This window comes from Perissodus microlepis, chromosome 6 (genome assembly GCF_051167445.1).
Source record: "Perissodus microlepis isolate ML-2025 ecotype Zambia chromosome 6, ASM5116744v1, whole genome shotgun sequence".
NCBI classification, from domain to species: domain Eukaryota; kingdom Metazoa; phylum Chordata; class Actinopteri; order Cichliformes; family Cichlidae; genus Perissodus; species Perissodus microlepis.
This window is the reverse complement of record NC_140466.1, coordinates 37826041-37851605: the sequence shown is the minus strand read 5'-3', so window position 1 is coordinate 37851605 and position 25565 is coordinate 37826041. Positions and strand designations below refer to the sequence as shown.

Here is a 25565-nt window from a genome sequence, read left to right as displayed (position 1 = left end):
TATTTTTTGGCATTTATTTAATCCTGCTCTGTCCACGTTGATGCTGTAACAAGGTGAATTTCCCAGCTCTGGGACTAATAAAGCTTATCTTGTGTCCTGGATAGCGACCTCAGTCTAATCTAGTACAGTGCATTTAATTATGCCCAGTATATCTGTGCTCCTTTTTCTGGAGGATTCTATTATTCTTCCACCCACTAAAAAAATGTGTAACCACAGATTGTTGTCCAAGATAAGTAAAATGCTGCACAATACCTCCCACCCTCCCATCATGTGCTTGACCAGTCACAGAAGAGCTTTTAGTGAGAGACTGAGATGACCAAAATTCACCTCTGAATCAGAATCAGAATGGGTTTTATTTCCTAATGTTGAGCAGGTTTACAACATTAGGAAATTGCTTCGGTACTTAGTGCAAAACATACTGTAAGACAACACTTAACTAAACATAAAAAATAAAAGTGCTAAGCAGATAGATATATCTTATTCACAGCACTTGCTACAATAGTTGTACTATCTAAAGGCATATAGAAAGGTGGCTACGGAGCCAACAAATTATGAATTAGATTGAAGATAGCTTTGACGGAAATTCCTCTTTGAGCATCGCTAGGAAAGCTGGATGCGTAGGACACAGCAGAGCCTGCCTGTGGGATAGGCAGTATAGGCAAATGGTAAAGATGCCTTCCATCCGGGGGTACCACAAGTGGGGGAAGAGAAAACACATTGGACTCCTTTTCTTATAATAATAAACACAAAAAAATATTAATAATAACTTAATATAAAAAATTATATTAATGGTAGTAATTCATACCTTTCCTAGTATCCATTTGGGCATCTAGGGTAGCTAATGTTTGCCCTCTAATAGTCCAAACAAACCACGCCTTTATCATAGTTGTTAGTCTAGTTGTGTGATTATAGTGTTAACGAGCACATCATCAAGTCAAGTAGCTTTATTGTCATTTCAACCATGTGCAGTGGTACAGTACACAGAAGAACGCTGTCTTGCTTCACTAAGACCGTGGTGCTACATAGGACAATCAACACAGGACCACATAAAGTGCAAATGTACAACATAAGAAAAACGGTGCAACCCCAGATCAGAACGATACAGACAAATTGATACTAAATTTTAAGTTTACTGCTTCTTTGGATTCTGCTATGCAAAATTTTTGTGAAATGACAAACTTAACTTTGGATATCAGAAAAACAAACCAAAAAACAAAACAAACACTTCCATTTTACACACAGTAAAGAAACTGTCAAAATGAGTTAACTGGCCAGAGAGAGATATATATAACCCCTTAACTCCAAGGGGCAATTAAGATACAATGGAGCAGCATGACGTTGAAGACAAGGACAGGGCATAAACAGGCAATAAGAATGAGACAATAAATACACAGCATATACACAGTTTTAAAATTAAAGTGACTAAAAGTGAATAAAGTGTCGGCAGCACAAAAAGAGCGTAGAGTAGTTCATGTTTACGGGTGTGGGAAATGGTCTTAAGGGCTGGAGTTAAAAAGCCGAGTGGCTTTGGGGACAGGTGGCTCTCGTCCTCTCAGTCCTGCAGGAAATGCAGCGGAGGCGCCGCCCACAGGGGAGCCATCGAAATGCACTGAAAGACTGTCAAATGTAAAGTCGCATTAATGTTGTGTTTGTAGTTACTTTGTCATCGTTCCACAACAAACACAAGAAGACATTTCCTGAGTCTGAGTCAATGTAGCGGATCAATAGCACCTAGTGACAGAGAACCATTTCCGCGATTGCAGTAGTTGGCAACATAGTAACTGCACGTTTGAAGGTAGAACGTATGCTCGTCAGGACAAAGTGGGTGGCTCTGAAAAGAGCCGTTGGGTTGACTGACAGCAGGATCAGTTTACTTGGAGCTGGTGTACTTGGTGACGGCCTTGGTGCCCTCAGACACGGCGTGCTTAGCCAGCTCACCGGGGAGCAGCAGGCGCACTGCGGTCTGGATCTCCCTGGACGTGATGGTGGAGCGTTTGTTGTAGTGGGCCAGGCGAGAGGCCTCGGCAGCGATGCGCTCGAAGATGTCGTTGACAAACGAGTTCATGATGCTCATGGCCTTGGAGGAGATCCCGGTGTCGGGGTGGACCTGCTTCAGCACCTTGTACACGTAGATGGCGTAGCTCTCCTTCCTAGTCTTTCTCTTCTTCTTGCCGCCCTTGCCGGCGGTCTTGGTCACGGCTTTCTTAGAGCCCTTCTTGGGCGCGGACTTTGCGGGTTCAGGCATTTTGTTCCTTCGGTACTCTGCAGCAACGAATGAGCTGTGTGAAAGAGAGCAGCTCCCTTTATACAGGGTGTATGCTAATATCACTGCGCAGGCCCTCGGCTCTCATTGGCTGAGCTGCACAGTGGGCCGGAAAGAAGTGGTCTGTGTGATCGTTTCCTCATTTGTTGGAACGGTCATTTGTATTAAATGAGCAGTAAATGTAGTGCTCTGTGTGGCAAATATGGAGGAGTTAGGGAGACACAGACTGAAAGCAAGAATATGCTTAAGATTTTTGGTGACTTTTGTTAAAACAGGCGCGTATCCTACAGTATTTTTAAAGAATACAGTGTAAAGATTCCACAGAAGACTGATCGGTTTAGATGATTTTCCTCCTCCTGAGGTCAGCGACAAAATCATTAAAGACTTTCACCATTAATCTTTTTCAGAATCCTCTATGGCTCCTTATTCAACTCTGCTATCAAATTGAAAGATGAGTAAACATTTTGAGATACAGGAACTTTTAATTTGGACAGTGAGATTTTTTTGAAACTGATACAACTCACAGTGTCTTTGAGAAATTTTTAATGAAATCCATTTTTGCAGGGCACTAAGTTCAGATACTTTGTTTCTTTTACTCTTATACATTAAGAATGTTTTTGTTACTTCACTTTGTGTGAGTCGCCAACAAGAAATGCTTTCATACAGGAGTCGTTATTAATTCTGTTCAACAGAGGACTGATGGCAAGATAGGCTGGAGCCTATCCCAACATCATAGGGCAAGAAGCATGGTGCACCCTGAACAGGTCGCTAGTCTGTCACAGGTGAAGAAAAATCAAACTAGAAAAGAAAGGGAAAAAACATATTTCCTTCTTAAAGAGGATAATGCTACACTAAAATGAATTAATCAAGAGTCAGCTATACACTGGGCTAAACTCCACTAAAAATGGCTTCTGACAGTAAAGCCATTATAACCTGGGACACATTAGACCTGAAGAGGAGCTGCAACTCCTAACTGTGTAGACTCCCACTACATTAAACAACAGTTAAATACCAACTGAGCATTAAACAAACTCATAGCAGTGCTCAAGTTATCATTCAAATATTATAAATCTATCATTAGGAACATTAATTTAAATATATTTAGAAAATTCTCTACTTTTTTAAATTAAACACATCCCTCAACAGGATACTAAATTCTCCATCCTTCATACCACACTTGGCACATTCTCTCTAAGGAATTTTACCATAAAAGAAGTCCAAAAAGACCTGGCAGAAACCTGGCAGTTTCCTGTATTTTTACAACATGGAGGCTAGGTCCAGTCTTCACAGTGTGTCTTCTCAACCTGTCTTCTTCCCCTTGCCCCAAACAGTCGCAGCAGATGGCTGAGTCTGTTTCTGCCAGGGGTTTCTTCCTGTTAAAAGGGAGCTTTTCCTTCCCACTGTCAACAAAGTGTTTGCTCATAGGTGGTCATATGATTGTTGGAGTTTCCTGTTTCCTTGGTATTATTGTAGGGTCTTGACCCCAATATAAAAAGCCTTGAGGCCACTGTTGACTTGGCACTTAGCAATTAGAACTGAACTGAACTTAACTGAATTGTGTAGTTTAAGCACAAAGCCTCCCAAGTCTATGAGTGGAGAATAGTGCTTAACACTTTCTGATATATTTTTTGTGTTTTTAAGTGAAACACTGTGAGAAAGCAAATTGTGCTTTTAAGACAGCACATTTGTCCAGCATAAAAAATGCTAACAAGTAGTTATCATTCTATAATTGAGTTGATCTGGTAAGCTAAAAAAAAAAAACGCAGTAATGAAGCATATAAGTTAAGGTATACTTAAATTGAGCGTGTTTAACCTGCATTTCTCACTTTAATAAGTTTGTTAAAGTAGTGCTGAAAGTTGAAAGCTATTACTAATATAAATTAATGAATTTTTACAGAAATTATGTCAAAAGCAAAAGGTAACTAAGCGGAACTGCTGAGGGAGCATGCTGGCAATCCCTCTTGGTGCACTGTCAGATGATCTGCAAAGGTCACAGCCTCGCCAGCTGGTGGCAGCACAACCACTCTGCTGGCCCCTCTACCACCAGCTCCAGAATTCATGTCTCCCTTCACCCATCTGTGGCCCAATCCACCAAACAAGTAACAAGGTTCTAGGTGAATGGAAAGAAGAATTTAAAAAGAAAACAAGATACTACAGTGTAAAAATTGCCTATCTAACTAAGTCTTATATACAGCCAAAAAGTATTTTTGATCTTGTTTTGAGACTGATGTACAGGGTGGGCCATTTATATGGATACACCGTAATAACATGGGAATGGTTGGTGATATTAAAGTCCTGTTTGTGGCACATTAGTATATGTGAGGGGGCAAACTCCTCAAGATGGGTGGTGACCATGGTGGCCATTTAGAAGTCGGCCATCTTGGATACAACTTTTGTTTTTTCAATAGGAAGAGGGCCATGTGACACATCAAACTTATTGGTAATGTCACAAGAAAAACAACGGTGTGCTTGGTTTCAATGTAACTTTATTCTTTCATGAGTTATTTACAAGTTTCTGACCACTTATAAAATGTGTTCAATGTGCTGCCCATTGTGTTGGATTGTCACTGCAAGCCTCTTCTCCCACTCTTCACACACTGATAGCAACACTGCAGGAGAAATGCCAGCACAGGCATTCAGTATCCGTAGTTTCAGGTGCTGCACATCTCGTATCTTCACACCATAGACAATTGCCTTCAGATGACCCCAAAGATAAAAGTCTAAGGGGGTCAGATCGGGAGACCTTGGGGGCCATTCAACTGGCCCATGATGACCAATCCACTTTCCAGGAAACTGTTCATCTAGGAATGCTCGGACCTGGCACCCATAATGTGGTGGTGCACCATCTTGCTGGAAAAACTCAGGGAACGTGTCAGCTTCAGTGCATAAAGAGGGAAACACATCATCATGTAGCAATTTCAAATATCCAGTGGCCTTGAGGTTTCCATTGATGAAGAATGGACCCACTATCGTTGTACCCCATATACCACACCAAACCATCACTTTTGTTGGTCCAACAGTCTTGGAGGGATCCATCCAATGTGGGTTAGTTTCAGACCAATAGCGGTGGTTTTGTTTGTTAACTTCACCATTCACATAAAAGTTTGCCTCATCACTGAACAAAATCTTCTGCGTGAACTGAGGGTCCTGTTCCAATTTTTGTTTTGTCCATTCTGCAAATTCTGTGCGCCGATCTGGATCATCCTCGTTGAGATGCTGCAGTAGCTGGAGTTTGTAAAGGTGCCATTTGTGAGTAGCTAATATCCGCCGAAGGGATGTTCGACTAATGCCACTCTCCAGTGACATGCGGCGAGTGCTACGCTGTGGGATCTTGCTGAATGAAGCGAGGACAGCCACTGATGTTTCTTCATTAGTGACAGTTTTCTTGCGTCCACATTTTGGCAAATCCAACACTGAACCAGTTTCACGAAACTTAGCAAGCAGTTTGCTAACTGTAGCATGGGAGATGGGTGGTCTCGTAGGGTGTCTTGCATTGAAATCTGCTGCAATGACCCGGTTACTGCGTTCACCAGATATCAACACAATTTCGATCCGCTCCTCACGTGTTAACCTCTTCGACATGTCAATGGCTGTGAACAAAGAGAAACTTGTAAATAACTCATGAAAGAAGAAAGTTACGTTGAAACCAAGCACACCATTGTTTTTCTTGATGTGTCACATGGCCCTCTTCCTATTGAAAAAACAAAAGTTGTATCCAAGATGGCCGACTTCTAAATGGCCACCATGGTCACCACCCATCTTGAGGAGTTTGCCCCCTCACATATACTAATGTGCCACAAACATGACTTTAATATCACCAATCATTCCCATGTTATTACGGTGTATTCATATAAATGGCCCACCCTGTAGAAACCAAGAGCAGAATGAATAACATTATTAATCTTGTTTTGAGAATATATGTAAATTTTGGATTTAGAAACTAAGCAAGAAATATGCCTGTGAAGGTTCTATGTCATGCAGGTCATCGTAGTCTAAGGAGCTTGGAACGAAAAGCGTCTGGGCTTCTTTAAGTTGCTTGACAACGTCTCACCTCTCATCCTAGAAGCTTCTTCAGTTCTTGGGTAAAATGGTGGAGAGTCCCAGATTTAAGCCCTGTGGGAGTGTACCCCCAAGAGGGACAAAAGGACCCCCTAATGATCCTCTACCTAATCATATGAGCCAAGGTGTGAAAACGTGTAGGTTACAATGAGCCAAGGTTTCGGGTGAGCTCATTGTGAAACCTAGTTCCACCCTATCATGTGATTTCCTGAGATCAAATGGCCCAAGGTCAAAGGTCAGGGTCACACTAACTAGGGAAAAGCTTTAGATTGCATTAGATCATCTCCAAATTCTCCAAATAAAGCAATATATTAGTAATTCAGTGGCATACAGCAGGTAAAATAATTAACTAAACACTTCACCAGTTTTCTAAGTAAATATATTTCTAAAGGTGCTATTGACATGAAATTATCACCTGATGTCGAAAATAATCCATCCAAATCATACATGCAAAGAAATCAAAGCATAACTAAGCAACATATCAAAAAAGAAATTTTGAGTTGTCTCATATTTTAATGGTTTATGATTAAGTTTAGTAGGTCAGGGGGGCTATGGGCAGCCCCCTGAACTGTGTTTTTGGACTTTGTTCACCTGGAGTCATGGTCGGCCACCTGAACTGCTTCACCCTGAACTCTTGTGCCATCGACCTCTTATGCTCCTTGTTTTGGATTTGGTGCCCCAGTTTGTTTTGTTTTGGTTATGTTTCCTCTTTTATTTTGAAGAGGTCTGGTGTTCCATGTTCAGTGTGTTTAGTTCCCCTGTATTTAGTCTGTGTGTTTTCATTCATTCCTTGTCTGTTCGTGTGCTTGCCTGCATTACTTCTATGTCACTATGTTCATTCCATGTTTCAGGTTTCTCCATGTTTCCATACACAGACTTCAGGTTTTCCACATCAAGGTTTCCATGTTCATGTTCATGTTCAGGTTTTTATGTGTAGTTTCAGTTCATCCCAGTTTAGGTTTAGTTTCATCATTGCCCTTTTGTTTGTATTGTTTTCGCCAGCCTTAATAAACAGCTTGTTTTTTGTTATGCTCAAGTTTTGTCTCTTCATGTGTCTGCACATGGGTCCACCTCATCACACCATACAGTCTGCCTACCAGATTGTGACAGAAATACATTAATGTAAATTACCAGCATGCTGTTAATTTGCATGAACAACAAAAAATTGCAGCCAATACAAAGCAAAGATGAAAACCAGCCCAGACTTAAAAGCAATTGCCACAATTCCACGTTTCTACTTTAGAAACATGAACAGGTAGAAATGGAGGCTGCAGTCTGACTGCTCATACTTCATGTGGCCTTCAGATTAGCTCAAGAACAGAGAGCTTCATGAAGCTGTGATGCAAGCTCCATGAAGTGCCATTAGCTTGAAGCTGTTTAATTTCAGAGCAGCTGCAGCCAAGACTTACACCACAAAGTGGAATGGAAAGCATCATATATAGTGGTGAGGGGCAAGCCAGCGGTGGACTCTAGAGCAAAGAAGTGTTCTCTTGAGTGAATTATCACACTTCTTCATCTGGCAATCCAATGGATGAGTCTTGGTTTGCTAGTTGCCAGGAGCACAGTACTTGCATGACTACACTGTGCCAAGATTAGTTTGGTGGAGGGGGTGTGCAGTTGTTTTTCCAGAAGTTGGATTCAGTGCCCTAGTTCCAGTAAAAGGAGCTGTTACAACCCAGTAAAGTTCCATTTATTTTACAATTAAGGCAAACCAACCAATTAGGACAAAAATTAAACACAGGGAAGCTCTAAGCGTCAGGGTCTCCAAGGCCAAAATAACAAACAAAACGACCCTTTCTAGCTAAAAAAAAAAGACACACACACACACAAAAAAAAGACCACTCTATCTGTACGAAAACAAAGTACAATTGCTAAGCTACCTGTCTAGCCCCAAGAACAGGAGAAAAAAAGCTCAAACAAAGCAGTGAAGTCCTACCTCCTTCAGCGTGGATTACTCCAGTTTCTGTTGTAATTAAAAAAAGAAAAGCAAAGTCACACCAAACCCAGGGAAATGGGAGAAAAAAGGGTGTGGCATTTTGAGCTGGCAGTCTTTATGCAGTGGTTGACAAGCGGCAACACATCTCAGCTGTATGAGGCAGACCTGAAACACAGGAGAAGGATAAAGACCTCTCTCACATGGGGAGAGCCCCTAGAGGTCAGCGACCAAAATGCTCCTAATGCTTCAAGATGCCGAGACATTTTCAACAGTTTTGTACAATTTCATGCTTTAGAGTAATTTCATGCTTCTAACTTTCAATTTTCATAGATAAGGAATTATAGTGGAACCAGAATTGGTTCTATCATGGGATCTTGTAGAACTCCTTAGTTATCATTATGTATGAAAGACTCCCCATTTACATGAACAAATTGGAGTCTCTAACATCAAAGGATGGGAAACCCACAGACCAGATAAGGTTTAGTTTTTAGTTTTTAAAGCTGAAGATGACAGCTCTGGGACTATCAGACTACATCTGGCTTAAATTTTGGTTAAGAAAGATATTGGTTTTGTTTGTTTTTGTTTGTTCTTGTATTACAACAGTTGTTGTATTACAATAGAATAATTTAGAAAGGCAAAAACACACCAGTACTTGAAACAGGCACACTGTTACAGAAGTATTTACTTGGAAAACACAAATATCACTGGTAAAATTATAAAATAAATGTTCTGGAATATCAATATCATAAGGCAGATATTGTTTTTTATACAAGAAACACATTTAAGCACTAAAATTTAAAATTAGCTGGGTGAAGTATGTATTCCACATCTCACTCCCAAGCTCACATAGTGGGGTTATGATACTAGGGAATAAGGAAATACATTTTACTTTACAAAAGGAAATTGAGGATACAAAAGGTCGAATGATATGTGTCCAATAGAAGGCTTACGGGTAATATTATGCAATATCTATGCACCAAATAAAGAAGATTACAATTTATTTATTTTTTTATGAAGTGAATAAAGTGTCAGGGGATACAGATCAACAAATAATACTGGCAGCATGAATACATCAGTGCTGCAAGACAAAAATGTGAAAACATTTGAAAATAGGCCCGTTTGGGAGCCCTTCAAAGTATATATAAGAGGGAAACTGATTGCCCACTCTGCAGAAAAAAAGACAGCACGCTAATGGGATTAAGATATTAGACACTGAAATCATAATAAAAGAGAAAAAGATGGTGGAACAGTTCTCCCTATCACAATATCAAGAACAATAACATCTAGTTATCGACCACTCTCACTAATGAATGCAGTTATGAAATTTATAACCAAGGCATTAAAAATCAGAATTGAGGGAGGAATTGGGCATGGAAATATCAGAATCAATGTGGGACAAATGCCTATCAAAAATTCATTCCTGCTCTGTTAACAGCAGGCATCATTTAATACAATTTAAAATTGTCTATCGGCTACATTATTCCAAGGTTCGGCTACACAAAATTTATCCTTCAACTTCCCCCATATGTGACAGATGTAAAACACCAGAGAGCACATTGGCTCACGCTTTCTGGCATTGCCCCTAATTGACTAATTTTTGGTCCAAAATATTTGATTGGTACTCTAAAGCTTATGGGATTTCCATCTCACCCAATCCAGAAATTGCAGTTTTTGGCTGTGTACGTTCCAGAACTATCCCCGCAACTGTGCGGGTGCCAATCAATCTCGGAATGATGATTGCGAAAAGACTTATTCTAAAGGAATGGAAGTCCACTGCTCCTCCCTCCTTCAGTGTCTGGCTCAATGACATGTTATCAGTCATTCAACTGGAAAAAGTTCGATACCTGCAAACACCTGCAGCAAATGTTTTCTCAAAATCCTGGACTCCGTTTTGTACTCACCTTGAGAAAGCTTACGTTGTATAAACATGTACCATGGCACTGCAATTTCCCTGTTTATTACATATTCATGACATTTAATTCATCATGGATAATGGTAGTTCCTAATTTTAATGTTTTCTTTCTTTTCTTTTTTTTTTTTGTCTTTCTCTATTGATTATTATTATTGTGCTATTTCTTGTCCTATCATCTCAGCGCCGAGCTGTATTTGTTCGTTGATGGGGTTTTCTATGCTGAAAAAATTAAAATAAAATATTGAAAAAAACAAAAAAAATCAGAATTGAGAAAGTCATCTCTTTCCTATTTCACCCTGATCAAACACATAGATCTTTTAATTTAATGGTTTCAATACATCATAAAAATTCAGCCATTATAACTTTAAATGCAGAAAAAGCATTTGATAAAGTAAATTTGTCATTCCTGTCCTTGATATTAAATACATTTAGAATTGGAGATTCATTTATTAACTCGATTAAACTATTTTATACATGACATGGAGCAACTGTTACTACCACCAATATAACCTCAAAGAACTTCATCTTACAAGGAGGTACAAGGCAGGGATGTCCACTTTCTCTGTCCTTGTTTTCCATTTTCATTGAACCTGCAATTCATCAAAACTCTACCATAAAAGGAATTAATTTAACAGAACATGAAATTTTGTTTATACGCTGATGATGTTCTCCCATATCCCATATCCCTCAAGGATATGGGTCTTGAGCTCAACTCACACGGAAAGGCAAGGGCTGTACTAAAACTTTGATGCTTTACGATGTTTTCACTGATGTCAGCCTGTAATTGCTTCAGCTCAAGCTGTTATTGGTATCTACCATCACATAAAATTTGAAAATGATATCTTGAAAACTGTAGACCCTAGAATGCTATCAAACAGACAGACAAACACAGAACCAAACACAAACTCACTCACTTCAGGGGAAGGATTACATAGAGAGTACACAAGTCACAGGTGAACAGAATCAAACTAACAAGATAGGGATTGTGAGGGAGTAAAACTAAATATAAGGCACAAGAGATAACAGAGTACCAAAATAAAACAGGAAGTAACAAGACAGAAAAACACACGCTGAGAGACTAAAACTTGAAAACAGACTACAAGAAACAGAGGTAGGTAAAATCAATTGAAAATCCAAGGTGTCATGTAGACCCAGGACCATGACACAAGGACTTAAATATTACCTACAATGAAAGTAAAAAGTGAACCTGAAATACAAAACTCAAAGAACCATAAACTTTACAGAAATTAAAACACTGGGTCAACAATCCAGGACGGTGACAAAAGCAGAAACTCATAATTAGTTAATGTATGTAAAATAAAATACACCTGCCCAGTGAATACACTTGTCTAATATTTGTGTTTTAAGCAATTCCGTTTCAACCATGTTAAGTTTGAAAAAGAAATGTTTAAATGTACCTTTTAATATGACTTACTTTTATTGCATTATTTAGTGTCATTATATGTTAATTAATGCCATGTTAAACTGATTTTGATCACAACACAGTTCCCCGGAGTAGTCACCAAACATTTCTCTCAACTCCTTGTCATATAAGTTGAATCTAGTTTGGCTGTATAACAACAAAGGAAGTAAAATGTTATTCCTTTGCATTGTTGATAAGGAGAAATGAAACTCGTACTTTGGCCTGATCTTTGGCCTGATCCACTATCAATAAAACCTATAACCCTTTACAACCTGCCATAAAATAATATTACTGGGGACAAAAGAGAGCGAGGTAAACTGCAGGTTCCTCTTAACACCTGATGTTCATGTGTTCAATTCAGTGTCAGTTTTCAGGTTTGGGGAAAAACAACTGTGCCGACATGGACACGTTGAATAAGATTTGTCTGGTCCTCATTCTATCCATTTTTGTTTGTGTCATCACTGGAAGTCCAATAGGTGAGTGCAGCCTGAATAGATGGAAAAAATGTTATTTTGTACCATAAACAGCTGGAAAAATGATGATGATTGTTTTCAGTCTATGCTGAATACCTTATTTTTACTATACACATATATTACATTATACTGATAATGGAATCATTAATCGGTTTTTCCAATAGTTACAAAAATCAAACAGAAATACATGGTATTTGTGTAGTTATAGATGATAAATTCTGACAATGGGATACCTGGATTAATAGTAAACGTTTTGAGCTATCATTAAGTCCTGCAGGGTATCAGGCTATCCAGTGAGTAATCCATAGGTGACACCTTTTTCTACCCCATACTAAATGTACCATAAAGCTTTTTATTTCTGCTTAGACTATAGCAATGTCAAATTGTGCTGATAATGCTTGATTTCAAACTCATTTCACATTTCAGTATTTGTGTTTCAAAGTCCAGTTTAGACAAGATTGTGTTGTAGTGTGTGAGAGAAAAGCTACATTGATCATTTTAATGGCGATAAAAAAAAATCTAGACTATTTTTAACTCTCACTGGTGCCTCAGTTCTTGTTTGTTTGTGGGAACTGAAGTAGCATGGATCCAATATAACTAACAACATTAAGCTTAATTTAGCAGTAAGAATCCATTCTAATTAAGTGCTTTTATTTTTCATATGTATATAATTTGTTATTAATAGTATTTGTTTTTTGTTGGATTGTTTGTTTGTTTATTTTATGTTTGTTGTCTAAAACCATGAACGTGATATTAGGACCGGAGTAGGCTACTAACAGATTTTGCAGTTTTGTGTTGGAGTAAATTATTCACAGATTTTTCCCTGTCAGTGTGTCTTGTTTGTGTCATGGAAGTTTGTTTAATAAAACACAAGCACTTGATGAGTGTCTTTGAAATGGGTTTAATTACAAGCTGCAGCTTCCCCCAGGAGGCCCCCTTCCTCTTCAAGGGTGAGACAGGGGTCTCGAACTCCAGGCCTAGAGGGCCTGCAGGTTTTAGATAGCACCCTGGATCAACACACCTGAATCAAATGATTAGTTCATTGCCAGGCCTCTGGAGAACTTCAAGACATGTTGAGGGGGTAATTTAGCCATTTGAATCAGCTGTGTTGGATCAACACACATCTAAAACCTTGAGGCCTGGAGTTCGAAACCCCTGGTCTAATGTCTCTAATGTCTAATGGTGCCTGGGTGTGCTAGTCTACCTCTAACTATTACAATATTACAATACTTAACTGTGTGGAATAAAGTATAAAACAGATATATGATCCTATCCTTCATTTAAAACTAATACCTATATATTATTGTCAGAACATGTGATCAATCCCCTAAGGTAAAATAAATATTTTTTTTCCAGGTAAGTGAAAGACTAACTTTGAACAAGGAGGATTTCATATATCAGTCACTATTCCATCCATTCTGTTCCGCTTATCCTTCGGATATGTGGCGGGGGGGTTGGCTCCTATTCCAGCTGTCTTAGGGTGAGATGCAGTGTACAAACACCCTGGACTGGTCACCAGGGCTAACACATAAACACAAACAAACAATTGGCACTCACATTCATCTATCTACTGGCCTATCCCCACTGAAATCAATCAAATCTGACAAATTTTCCACCTGCTCCATTCCAAATCAACTACTTTTTGGTTAAATAACTTCATCATAGCTAATAAAATCACGCAAAATATTATGTTCATACTATTAAAATTACAGTTACATGCCCTCAAATTATATCAAATTATATAGTTATTTTATAATATTTGTTAAATTTTAAATGTGAGATTTTATTTACTGAAGGAGCTAAAAACCTTTATAATGATGATTAAATCCCATACAGCACGTACAAAGGGTGGGGTTTGTACGTTAAACCTTGGCCCTTTGCTGATATCAGGAGCAATGTGCCCTGTTCTAATAGTCATGATGTCATGGAAATGGAAATTTCCACTTGGTCATCATGAGTGTATGAATTTTAATTGGTAACATAAAGTCACTATACATGGGAATATAATGGAAATATAATGTGAAGAGTCAGTTGACAAACTAAATCATTATGGAGTTCTACAGTTGGTGTTTTCACAAACATATCTCCCACAAGTTAACTTGTGGCACATATCCTAAACAGCCATAGCAAAAGCTTTTGTGATTGAAATGGAGGAATGATTAAACACCTTGTCATACAGCTAGTGATGTGTTGGTCGTGAACGAAACGGCTCTTAGAGCGGGATCTTTGAAATGAACGACGCAAGTGGGGTTTTTTTTCTTTCTCTCACCCTCTCTCTCTCTCGCACTTTTTTTCCGCTTCACTCTGCACGCGAGCCTTGTGCTTTGCGCTGGGAGGAGGGGGGAGGGGCGTTAGTTACAGTCGCAGTAGCACAGGAACAGAGCGGGAGAGAAAGAGAGAGAAAGAGAGCCAGGGACAACAACGTCACATTAGAAAGGTATAGTGATCATCCACAACTATTTTCAGTTGCGGATGATAAAGGATACAGAAAGTTTATTCATGCAGGCCTATATGACAGAGAATATGCATGTTCTTTTTGTTTTCATATTATAATTTATATTTAATTGTTGTGGTTTGCAGTGTTTTGTGTTGTTTCACTTTAAATTTGTTTAAAAGGAAAAAGCAGAAAATTTAAATAGTTAAAAGTTGAAATGTGAATAGTTGGTTTTTGTATTATATGATTTATTTATTACATTTTATGTGGAGTGAATAAATAAAAGTATATTTACGGTGGCCCCTACAGACAAAGCACGTACAAACTCCAAAACACGTACAAAACACAACAGAAGTGCTCCAGGATGCTAGGCGCAGTGTTGAGCTTTTGTTGCCTAGTGGCTACACAAGCCAGGAAGTACCAACGACCAGATTTGGTGTGTGGTAGTAACAGGTAAATGAACTTTTTTTTTTTATTATTTGAATATATATGAGTGCTTGTGTATAAATACACAAACAATGCACATATGCTTTCAATTGTGTAATTTAAGTGATCTAGGTAGCTCTGTTTTGAAGTTCAGTTAATGCTAGAAATGTGTTTTGGAGGCGCTTTGTCACTAGGGGCCACCGCATATATTTATATATAAACATATATAAATTAAAGCACGTTTTGTTTTTTGTTTTTTACATTAGTAATTCCTTTTGTGCATAATTTTATATTGTTGTTAATAATAAATTAATTAAAGAAACAAAACAACATGAAGAGCCGGTTGGGAGCCGAAAGAGCCGCCGACTTTTTAGTGAGCCGAGCCGAAAGAGCCGGTTCTCTAAAAAGAGCCGGAAATCCCATCACTACAACCAAAAGTGTTCATATCAAAAGGAAGACAGAGTAAGTGCAGTAAATCCAAGGAGCCAAACCAAACTGAAAATCAGGAGGGTGTCAGGCAAAGAAAATACAACCATTGTCCATATCTGAAATATTACTGCAGCAGCACCGGTGGTGCCTTTTAAAACAATGCATGGTACCTTGTAAGAGATTAGAAGAAGTTAACACTATCAGAGAGAAGAAAGTGTTAAATAACAACATTGGCAAATCATTTTAGCACAGAAGGAACCACGGATAGAAGAAAAGCCTGGTATCAGAATGTAAACAAAACAAAACAAAACAAAAGGGAAAAGAAATCTCAGTGAAATGGACATGCCCAGTTACATCTGCATATCAATTTACATCTGCATATCAGCTGTTAGAAATAGTGTTTTTATGTAATATCGATAATCTGTTCACTCGGTGCTAACTCATCGGTTTTGTTTCTGAAGGTACTTCAACCATAAATTGTGAAGCGGTGACTCCTTCTAAAAATATAGGTGAAGTCAATGAAGGATATTCAGGTAAAGTGTCTTCTTTCATCTTTACTTTATAATTTTTTAATAACACAATAATCAAACATAGTATATTCCTGTGTCAACAATCATTTATTCCGGTATGAAATGAATAAATGCCTGATGGTAGTAATACAAGTGTCAAGGATGCACTGTGTGGCAGGCTGGATGAGGACCCAAAAAAGGAGTGAAATGAGGGAGGCAGTTTTTTTCCTGTATCAAAAATATTAAAACATGTACAAGTACAAGTATTATTAACCAAAAACGCAAAAACTAGAAACGAAGAACTAAACCTAAGAAACTGGAAAACTAAGACTGGAACAGAGAACTAGGGAGGTAACGAGAGGATGAGAAACAGGAGGGAAACACAGCTGGAACAGATCTAACACGATGAGAGAGGTAGGAAGCAAAACAAAAAACAATAACACAGGACACGAGACTGTCCAAGTAAAACAGGAAACAGGAGACACACTATAAGACACAGACTGAGTGAACATAGGGAACAGAGGAAGTTAGAGACACGACTGGGAAACAGATGAATAAACACGGAGACAGAACTTAAATTCACAAGAGACATGGCAGACTACACATGGAACATGGACTCAGGGGAGGCAAGGAAACAGAACCAGGAAGAATACTGAAGAATATAACATTAACCGGAAAGCACACACACTGCGTCACACACCCAGGATTGTGACAGAAAGACTATGGCATGAAAGAAACAAGAAATACAATGTTTTTTTCTCCTGGTCTTGAAAACTATCCATACTTACACATTTAGTGTTTATCTTGTATTCTTCATAATTCTCCATGATGCTGCAGGGGATGTGGAGAGGATAGATGGTATCGTGCCAGGAACCAGTGTGAAGTTAGTGGACTATATCTTTGTTCCCCACCTTGAGTTTCTGGAGCTGAGTTTCACACCTGGGGACAACTTTGCAGTTGTTCGCACCAAGAAACCTCTAGATGCAGATGTTCCGATGTCTGTAAGTTTGGGCAAACCTATTTCCCAGAAATTCCATATGTATTATAAATACAGCTTATTTTAAACATCAAAAGAAAAGGAAACATTTTCAGTAACTGCCAAATTAAAGATCTGCAAACATACTCCTATTGATTGCAATACAGTATCTTCCCATTGCAGCTGAAGACCAATATACTAAACCCTTTAAAAACTTCATGGGAGCCTTTTGTAGTAAAATGCCAAAAACATGTGTAAAAAAAAATATATGTAAATCAGTGCACTAAATAACCACAGCAGCATATAGTCTTACACATCAAAACATCCAAGTGAAATTCTGCTGCACACACAATGGGCAACACTTAAGAAATTCTACAATTATGCAACATTTTATTATAATCAGCTGCAGTTTTTATTAGATTTTATTATCTTTATTTATTTTTTTATGCTGTTTGGTTTAGTTTAAACATAAATGACTCATTTGAAGGTAATCCACTGTGTTCCTGTCTTATAGAGTGCTACCACCCTGTATTACTCTGTCATGTGTGATGGTCCTATTAAGGTGGGTGATATTCTGTGGTTGCAAAGTTTCAATATTTATGCATTACAAATATACATTACAAATGAAATATGTCAAATTATTTTATTTTATTTTTTATTTTACAGTACAATAACACTCGGACACTGAAAATCAGTGATCTCAATGACAACGCTCCGATATTTGAAAAGAAACTGTACTCCAAAGATGTCTCTGAGGTTAGCCACTAAAATCTGTTAAAAATGGAATGTAGACCGGTTGCATGATACATTTCTATAAATGTGAGAATCACACGTGTACTTAAGAGGAAAATTAAGAAGGATAGGATGGAACTACAAAACATGTGTTTTTCTCTGGCTGTATATGATTTAACTTTTTCTTCTTTCAGACACTTAATCTGAATGCTGAGGTTATTCGAGTGACAGCTGTGGATGCAGACGCCACCTCACAAAACAACAGAGTGACATATTCCATTGTAAAAACATTTAAAATTTCTTGAAAAGCTAGTGAGAGTATGTGTTTTTGAAGTAACGTGCAGGTTTATTTATTTGTCACTTCAGTGTTAGCTGAGAATAAAGCTCTTCACTAATTTTTGTGTTTCTTTTTTTGTGCATTTTTCTATGTAAAAAAGAAACATTTTTAATGCAAATGTTAGTGAAAATTATATAAATAATTAAGCTTTCACATAAGGTAATTCATACTGGTCGTCGGTAATGTGTCTGTATTTAATCTGTCATTATAAAAAATAACAATAACAACATGGTGATGATGTTTTGGGCTTTTGTTGCTTTTTCATAAGACACCAGCCACAGAAGACTTTGAAGTTACTGACTCAGGGGCGTTTTTGTTGAAAAGACGTTTGAACTACAACGCAGTCCAAAACTACCACTTTACTGTAACGGCCAAGGTGAGTTAAAATTATTTCGAAAAACTGATATTTATAAAAACTGAACTACTTCAATCAAGAACATCAATATGATTATAGTCTTGCTATCCTTCACTGCAGGATAACGGAGGATTGAATGACACAGCCTCGGTGGTGATTAATGTAGAGGACTTTGATAACTTGAATCCCTATTTCAGCCACAGTCTGTACCAGGCCTTTATTTCAGAGAACCAAGTAAGTCGCAAAATCTTAATTATGTACACGTAGTGTTTTAATCACAGTCTTTAAATATTAATTCTGGAAATTTTGTTTTTTCCAATAGTATGTTTTATATTCCTTCTGAATTTCGTGTCTACAAGACATGGGTTTTTTTTTTTTTACAAACAGATTTGATTTGATTTTATAGCCATGTTTACATGATGAACACAGTGCAGTAGTAAATGCAAATAAAACTATACAAAGACAAAGAAACAAACATAAACAAGATATGCTGATGCTTTCTGAGAGGATAAACTCAGCCAAAACCAGCCCAAAGTCCAGAAATTTCTTCTTTTTTTTTTCTTCTTTTTCCCTAAATTTTCAAAAAATCTAGACTAACATCACAAATCAGATTTCATTTACATATCTTCACTTTTTAAATTAAACATGTCAAAATCTGTTAGTTATTTGGGGCCCATCCTAGCTGTTATAGAGTAAAACGCAACGCTCTGGAAACGTCACTGTGGCAGCTTTGAAATACAGAATGTAACTCTCGTGTGTGTTGTGTACTTCAGTTTGGATTATTCCATACCATTCAACCAGAGGCAATAAAGGCACAAGATGGAGATATTGGGATCAACATGACTTTAACTTATACCATCAGTGCTGGTAAATGCTTAAAAAAATGTGTTCAGTTTTTTGTTTTACTAATACGACATTAAACCTGTGAAAAACTCTAAATTATTTATGTTTGTTTAGTTTCTCCAGACAAATATCAAAGAAACTTCAACATTGACCCCTCCAGTGGAGTTTTGTCTGTGATTGCTGCCTTCGATAAAGAGGAAATGAACAGCAGCATGATCTCTATCAGCATCAAGGTACTGACATTTTAATCTATGCATTCATTAAGAGTAAAAAGGTCTGTTGTGTCAAAATGGTTCAGTCTTAGCTGAAGGCTCACCAAAATTTAACACACTTTTTTTTTAACACACAATTTTCACTTGTGTTACATATAGAATTTGCACAAAAGTTAAGAACGTGGCTCATATGAACAAATACTGCTATTCGTTATCTAAATCTAAATATCGCTCTGCTTTAATACTCTTCAGGCAGCCCAAACAGACGACAGTATGAAGACAACTGAGACAGTAGTCTCTGTCACTGTAGAGGATGTTAATGATAATGCTCCAGAGTTTGATGAACCCAGCTACTCTGTGACACTTCTGGAAAACTCGCCCGTTGGTGCTGTTCTGTTCAAAGCTTCTGTCACTGATCTTGACCAGGTAGTCTACAGTTAAAATGCACATATGATTTCGAGATATATTCTGTCAGTTGATGCTGTTAATAATATATAAAAACTGCATGTATATTTTCATTCACTCTCTTCATTTTCATATTCATTCCTAGGGAGGGTTTGTGGGAACAATGAGGATCATCCCAGAGTCTGCTCCTTTCTCTATCAGCTCTGATGGGACAGTCAGAGTGAAAAACTCTACAGCTCTCGACCGAGAGACCACTGAAACAATCACATTTCAGGTCATTTAGATTTAAGATAAAACAACTGTCAGTATATACTGGGTCTTAATTCATGTTTAAAAAAAAAACTTGAAAACTCATTTTGAGCCATTCAGTTTTAAACAGATTAAAATAATTGAAAAGTGGGAGAAAAACTGTGTTTTCCAAAGAGTAAAGTTTGTCTCAACTTTCATCTCAACTTTGTTCTTCATACTAATTTTAAAGGTAGAAGCAAGAGAGCAACATGAACCCAACAATGTTGCAACAGCACAAGTTACTGTGACTCTTCTGGATGAAAACGACAACATTCCTAAATTCACCAGCGGCGTGTATGAGGGAAAAGTGTTTGCAAATCAAACAGAGGGATTGTTGCTGGTCCAGGTTAGTGAGTTCTACTCAATAAGACATACGGGCCGATTCTATAACTGCATGTGTATTTTTTTTAATCACTTCAATTTACTCTTTTGCTTGCATTGCATTCAATCATACCAATACTAAATCATATTTTATGCATATCATCCAAAGATATTGTTTTTTGTTTTTGCTGTTATCATCTTGTGTTTTGTTTTTTAATTTCCGTGACATTTAAACTGTGATTTGTATTATGTGACTCCAAGGTTAGGGCAGAAGATCCAGATGTCGATGTAAATGGGCAGATTACATACTCTATTGACTTTGGGAACAGTAAAGGATACTTCACAATCGATGAAAACACCGGAGAAATTACACTAGCTAAAACCATTCCCCTGCAGGAAAACCAGATTTTGGAGTTCCCTCTCTATGTAACAGCAAAAGATGGTAGATTTTTTTATTATTATTCTTATTATTGTTGTTGTTAATATTGTTGAGGTTGTTGTGGTTGTGGACATGGCTTGCCAGAATAGGTTATTCAATTTCAGAATCACTTATTCTGACATTCACTAAATCATAACTTACACAACTGTGATTATTTGGCATGTATGCAGCACAACTGCAGCATATGTGCACCGCCTGCTTTCTTAGTTGCTATGCCTAAGTGTAATGTCATAGCAATCACTCCACTTTAGCATCATAACATTGTTACCTTGCATGTGCCAAGGTTTTTAATCTCATATGACTAATTCATATTTTTCACAGAACTTCATTGCTTTCAACAAGGCATTTTACAGTCAGTTCTGTCACCTGAGTAACTTTAAGATGGAAGTAACTACTGTTACATAATCTTAAAGTAGACCAGCTGACCTCTTAATGCCTGCCATCATTAAAGTAGCATAATATTCTTCTTCATCTGTCCTCTAGGTGGCGTCATACCTCGCTCCTCCTCAGCACAAGTGAATATTTTTGCTCCTGGTGATTCAAAACCTCAGTTTTTACAAAAACTTTACCATTTTACCATAGAGGAGGAGCAGGAGCCAGGAGTTGCAGTTCTTAAGGTATGTTTCCCAGTGAATTTGTGTGCAAACCAGTGTTTTTATCATCCAAATGTTCCTGTGTCAAATGCCAAGTTACATTTAGCTACTCACTGTTGTTGCTATAGTTAACTTTAAATGTCATAGTAGGATTTTGTCAATTCTGTATTTCTTTCAGGTTAACTTCCTTGCAGTACCTCCTGCTATTCCTGAGTTTTTAGTTACAACAGAAGGTGACAAATTCGAAATCTCCAACAGTGGTGAATTCACCACCAAGGTTAAGCTTGACCATGACGAAGGCCCTCAAAACTACTCAGTAGAAATTACCATCACTGACGGAACAACCAGTGACAGCGCCGTGGTTGAGGTCCAAGTCACTGACATCAATGACAACAGTCCAGTTTTTGCCTCCAGCTCAGTCACCAAATCTGTTCTGGAGGATGCAGAGGTAGGATTCAATGTTACTGCAGTTCCGGCTACAGACAAAGACAGTGGCTTCAACAAGGAGATCAGATATTCACTGAGAGGAGGAGAAGGGAGCTTTTCTATTGATCCTGTGTCTGGGATGGTCAGTTTGGCCGGTGCACTTGACAGGGAGACCAAGGCAGAATACAGCCTGCTGGTGGTGGCTGAAGATCAGGGTCGTCCAGCCAGGTCAGCCACAGCCACTCTGACGGTACAAGTATCTGACATCAACGATAACGCACCAAAGTTCTCAGTGGCTGAGTATCAGGTTGAAATCTTAGAAACAGAGTCAGTGGGTGCAAGCTTGCTCACCTTATCAGCTCTAGATCCTGATGAAAGTGTAAATGGAATAGTTACGTACAGCATTTTCCAGCAAAGCCCTTCATCAGACCCTGCTGTTTTTGATTTGGAGTCGTCCACTGGGATCCTGCGACTGGCCCAGCCTCTGGACTACAGTGAGACAAATATGTATACCCTAAAAGTTCAGGCCACTGATGGGGGAACTCCCTCTTTGATTGGGAATGGCTCAGTGGTGGTGAAGATAAAGGACGTGAATAATAACCCACCTGAGTTCAGTAAGGAAATCAATCACATACCCATCTATGAGAACCTGCCCGGTGGTGCATCCATCCTGGTGCTGGAAGTTGCTGACAAGGATGAGGTGAGTTACATGACCGGGTCCAGCTATGATAAGTTTTGGTTCTTATTTGGTCTACTGTGCAAAAAGACCAAAGTGTTTTTCCACATTTGTACTGATATATCAGTATATGCACCTGATTTGTTCTTAATAATTACCTTTGGTTATGAAGACGTCTTATTTAACATAACTACCTTCCTTTTTAGGGTGGATTCTCCAATGGCTACTTCCTTTACAACAATGACACTTTTGAGATCAATAAGCAGGGTGTCGTCTCACTGAGAAGAGATGTAGCCTTGGACAGAGAGACAAAAGACAGCTATTTGTTACAGGTAAATATACAACATATGTATGGATACTGAAAATTGTGATATTATATTGTCTTACACTATTGTTTAAAATGTAAAAGAATGGTATACAGATTATTATATAGATTATAGCTATCTCCACTGAGCTAATTTTAGTTTAATTCATATTATTATTACTGAATATTATTTAATAATAATAATGATAAATGCAGGCATTCTTAGATTGCCTTGTATTAATGTATACACACATCAAATATTTTCTGTTTTTAAAACTTAAATACTTATAACCCAATGGTGAGCCACTGAACCATTTTTGAAATTATTACATTGGGAATAGAAGAACGAGAGGCACAGAATCAGTTCAGCAATATTTTTCTCATTTTTTCATTTCATTTCATTCAGTCCTCTTTCCATTTTCTTTTTATGTGTAAAAATATAACTTTACTGTAGTTAATTTGTGCAATGTTAAAAAGCAAAAATAACAATAATAATAAGTTAAAGGGAACAAATACTATATGCCCAGGCTAAATTTTATGTTTTTTGGTTAAAAAAAGTAACTTGGTGACTAAGAGCTAAAGTTAGTAGAATCCTGTGGGGGAGGTTTCAGTAACTTTCTGTGTTTTCTGTGTCTCTATTCAGGTTGTCGCAGTGGATCAGGTGACTGATGGTCTGAGTTCCACGGCTCAGCTGAATATCACAATCCTTGATTACAATGACAATTCTCCACAATTCCCAAGCATTCCTGACCCACTGATGATCATTGAAGGCAATTACTCAGTGGAAAGCCCAGGAGAAATTTTTACCATCACACCCACAGACGCAGACCTTGGGCTAAATGGAGAGGTCACCCTCTCCCTTATCTCCCCCCACCCAGTCTTTAGATTCAGAGAGGTGAGGCAAAAGGGAAAAAACAGCTGGGAACATTTTCCAACATGCCAGAATTCCGCTTTTTGTCTATTATAGCGACTGCTTTACCTGACATGATGGTTATATATTGCCACACACATATTAATTCTGTTCATTTGTATTAGCGCAATCTGAAGTCTGAACCTTTGGCACAAAATGAGCCTTATTTAGTATGCAGTATAAGAGGACATAAACAAAGACATAAAAAAAGAAAGAAAAACAAATAAAGGAACACTTAAAACACATCAGATATCCATGGATACACCTCCACAGACAGGTATGCCGTTGGCTAGCATGGCGTTATCCATGCTTCTCCATACCCTTTCTTGTCAGGCTCAGGGTGAATTTGCTTTCAGCAGGGTACAAGTGGTGGACCTGCCAATTCTATGGCAAATTCTGATCAGGTTCCACAGACAGTGCCAGAGAGTGAGTACAGGGCCCATTAGATGATGTTGGGCCCTCAGTCCACCCTAATGAAGTCTGTTTCTGATTGTTTGCTCAGAGACATTCATAGCACTGGCCTGAAGGAGGTAATTTTGTAGGACTGACAGTGCTCATCCTTTTCCTCCTTGCACAAAGGAGCAGATACTAGTCCAGCTGATGGATCAAGACCTTCTATGGCCCTTTCCACCTATGTAGAGTAACTGCCTGTGACCTGGAGGAGTGGGTATACCTGTGCAACCTCCGTAGAGTCCAAGAATCACCTCACACTGCCATGCTACTGATACAAGCCGAATGTAAACCCAGTGAAAAAACAGTCAGAAAATATGTTGAGGGACAAAAGGTCAGTGTCCCCCACCTCTAAAACCATTCCTTCATGTTTTGGGGGCTTCTCTCCTTGTTGCTCCTCTAAAGCACCTGATGATAATTCTGTTAACACCAAAGCAGCTGAAAATGATTAACAATCCCCTTTGCTACTTAACTGACCAGATCAATATCCTAGTCTGATTAAAAAAGTTTTCCTTTATTTTATTTTTATTTGGTTTTATTTTAGTGTATATGACAGAAAATAAGGAAAGTCATACTCACAATAGAAATATATAATAGGGCCTTAATTAATTAATCAATTACAGTAGTTGTGGGCTCTACAATGCACTGTATTGGGAAGCAGCAACAAAAGTTACAGTATAGACATTGTTCGCAGTGCTGCATATTTTAGGATTGGATGGAAAAATCTGTCATAAAGAGGGCCAAAATGATTGTTTCACTATTATGTGAGTGCTCTTGGGCTGGTTGTAGTTATGTTGTAGGTATAGTATAATTATGCTGGATGTGTGTTGCAGTTTCATGTGTTGTGTTACAGGATGGGACATTGCTGGCTATTGGTCCTTTGGATCGGGAGAACAGGGAAACATATGACCTGACTGTGAAGGCTTTAGACAAAGGCAACCCTCCAAGAGAGGTAACTACCGAAAATGCTTACAGACCCTGAAACAGCCAACATTCCAAAAAAGTTATTGCATTTTACAAAATTAGGTCTACTTTTGGTCCAGTTGAGTATTTTCACATCAGAAAGGCACTCTTAAATTGTAATGAATCATATCTCATCTTGCTTTGTGAAAGTGTTCTTTATTAAATTGAACTTTGGACTTTGAACACCAGAACTTCACCTCGATCAGAGTGAGCCTAGCTGACCTGAACGACAACAACCCCGTTTTCAGTTCCAGCGACTACGTCAGCACCATCCTGCTGAAAGACGCAGAGGAAGGAAAGCTTTTGCTCACGCTGTCTGCTACTGACAGAGACACCGGGAACAATTCTCTCATCACCTACAGGTCAGTTCAGATGGACAGGACGCTTTTGGAATGTGACTGCAAAATCATTTCACCTTCTTTATGTAACAAATTGAAAGTTGGTAGGCTTTGGGAAATTTCAGGGACTCTG

At 38.2% G+C, this 25565-nt stretch overlaps 2 protein-coding genes across 2 annotated transcripts in view; one reads left to right on the top strand and one right to left on the bottom strand.

The window, feature by feature from the left end:
* Positions 1–953: 953 nt before the first annotated feature.
* On the bottom strand, positions 954–2291 carry LOC146386181 (histone H2B 1/2). Its single transcript, XM_084932253.1, has one exon. The coding sequence runs from the start codon at positions 2243–2245 to the stop codon at positions 1871–1873; it is 375 nt and encodes a 124-aa protein (XP_084788379.1). The 5' UTR covers positions 2246–2291; the 3' UTR covers positions 954–1870.
* Positions 2292–11993: 9702 nt separating this feature from the next.
* The window catches only part of LOC146386180 (protein dachsous), a 28368-nt gene continuing 14796 nt past the window's right edge, over positions 11994–25565 (top strand). The window contains exons 1-20 of the mRNA XM_084932252.1: positions 11994–12069; positions 15817–15888; positions 16702–16865; positions 17355–17402; positions 17507–17596; positions 17767–17853; positions 18178–18285; positions 18385–18498; positions 19038–19131; positions 19222–19340; positions 19572–19745; positions 19870–19998; positions 20203–20358; positions 20595–20775; positions 21256–21389; positions 21544–22491; positions 22674–22799; positions 23415–23666; positions 24985–25083; positions 25284–25456. Coding sequence (XP_084788378.1) covers positions 11994–12069; positions 15817–15888; positions 16702–16865; positions 17355–17402; positions 17507–17596; positions 17767–17853; positions 18178–18285; positions 18385–18498; positions 19038–19131; positions 19222–19340; positions 19572–19745; positions 19870–19998; positions 20203–20358; positions 20595–20775; positions 21256–21389; positions 21544–22491; positions 22674–22799; positions 23415–23666; positions 24985–25083; positions 25284–25456 — 3344 coding nt within the window. The remainder of the gene's footprint in view (positions 12070–15816; positions 15889–16701; positions 16866–17354; positions 17403–17506; positions 17597–17766; positions 17854–18177; positions 18286–18384; positions 18499–19037; positions 19132–19221; positions 19341–19571; positions 19746–19869; positions 19999–20202; positions 20359–20594; positions 20776–21255; positions 21390–21543; positions 22492–22673; positions 22800–23414; positions 23667–24984; positions 25084–25283; positions 25457–25565) is intronic.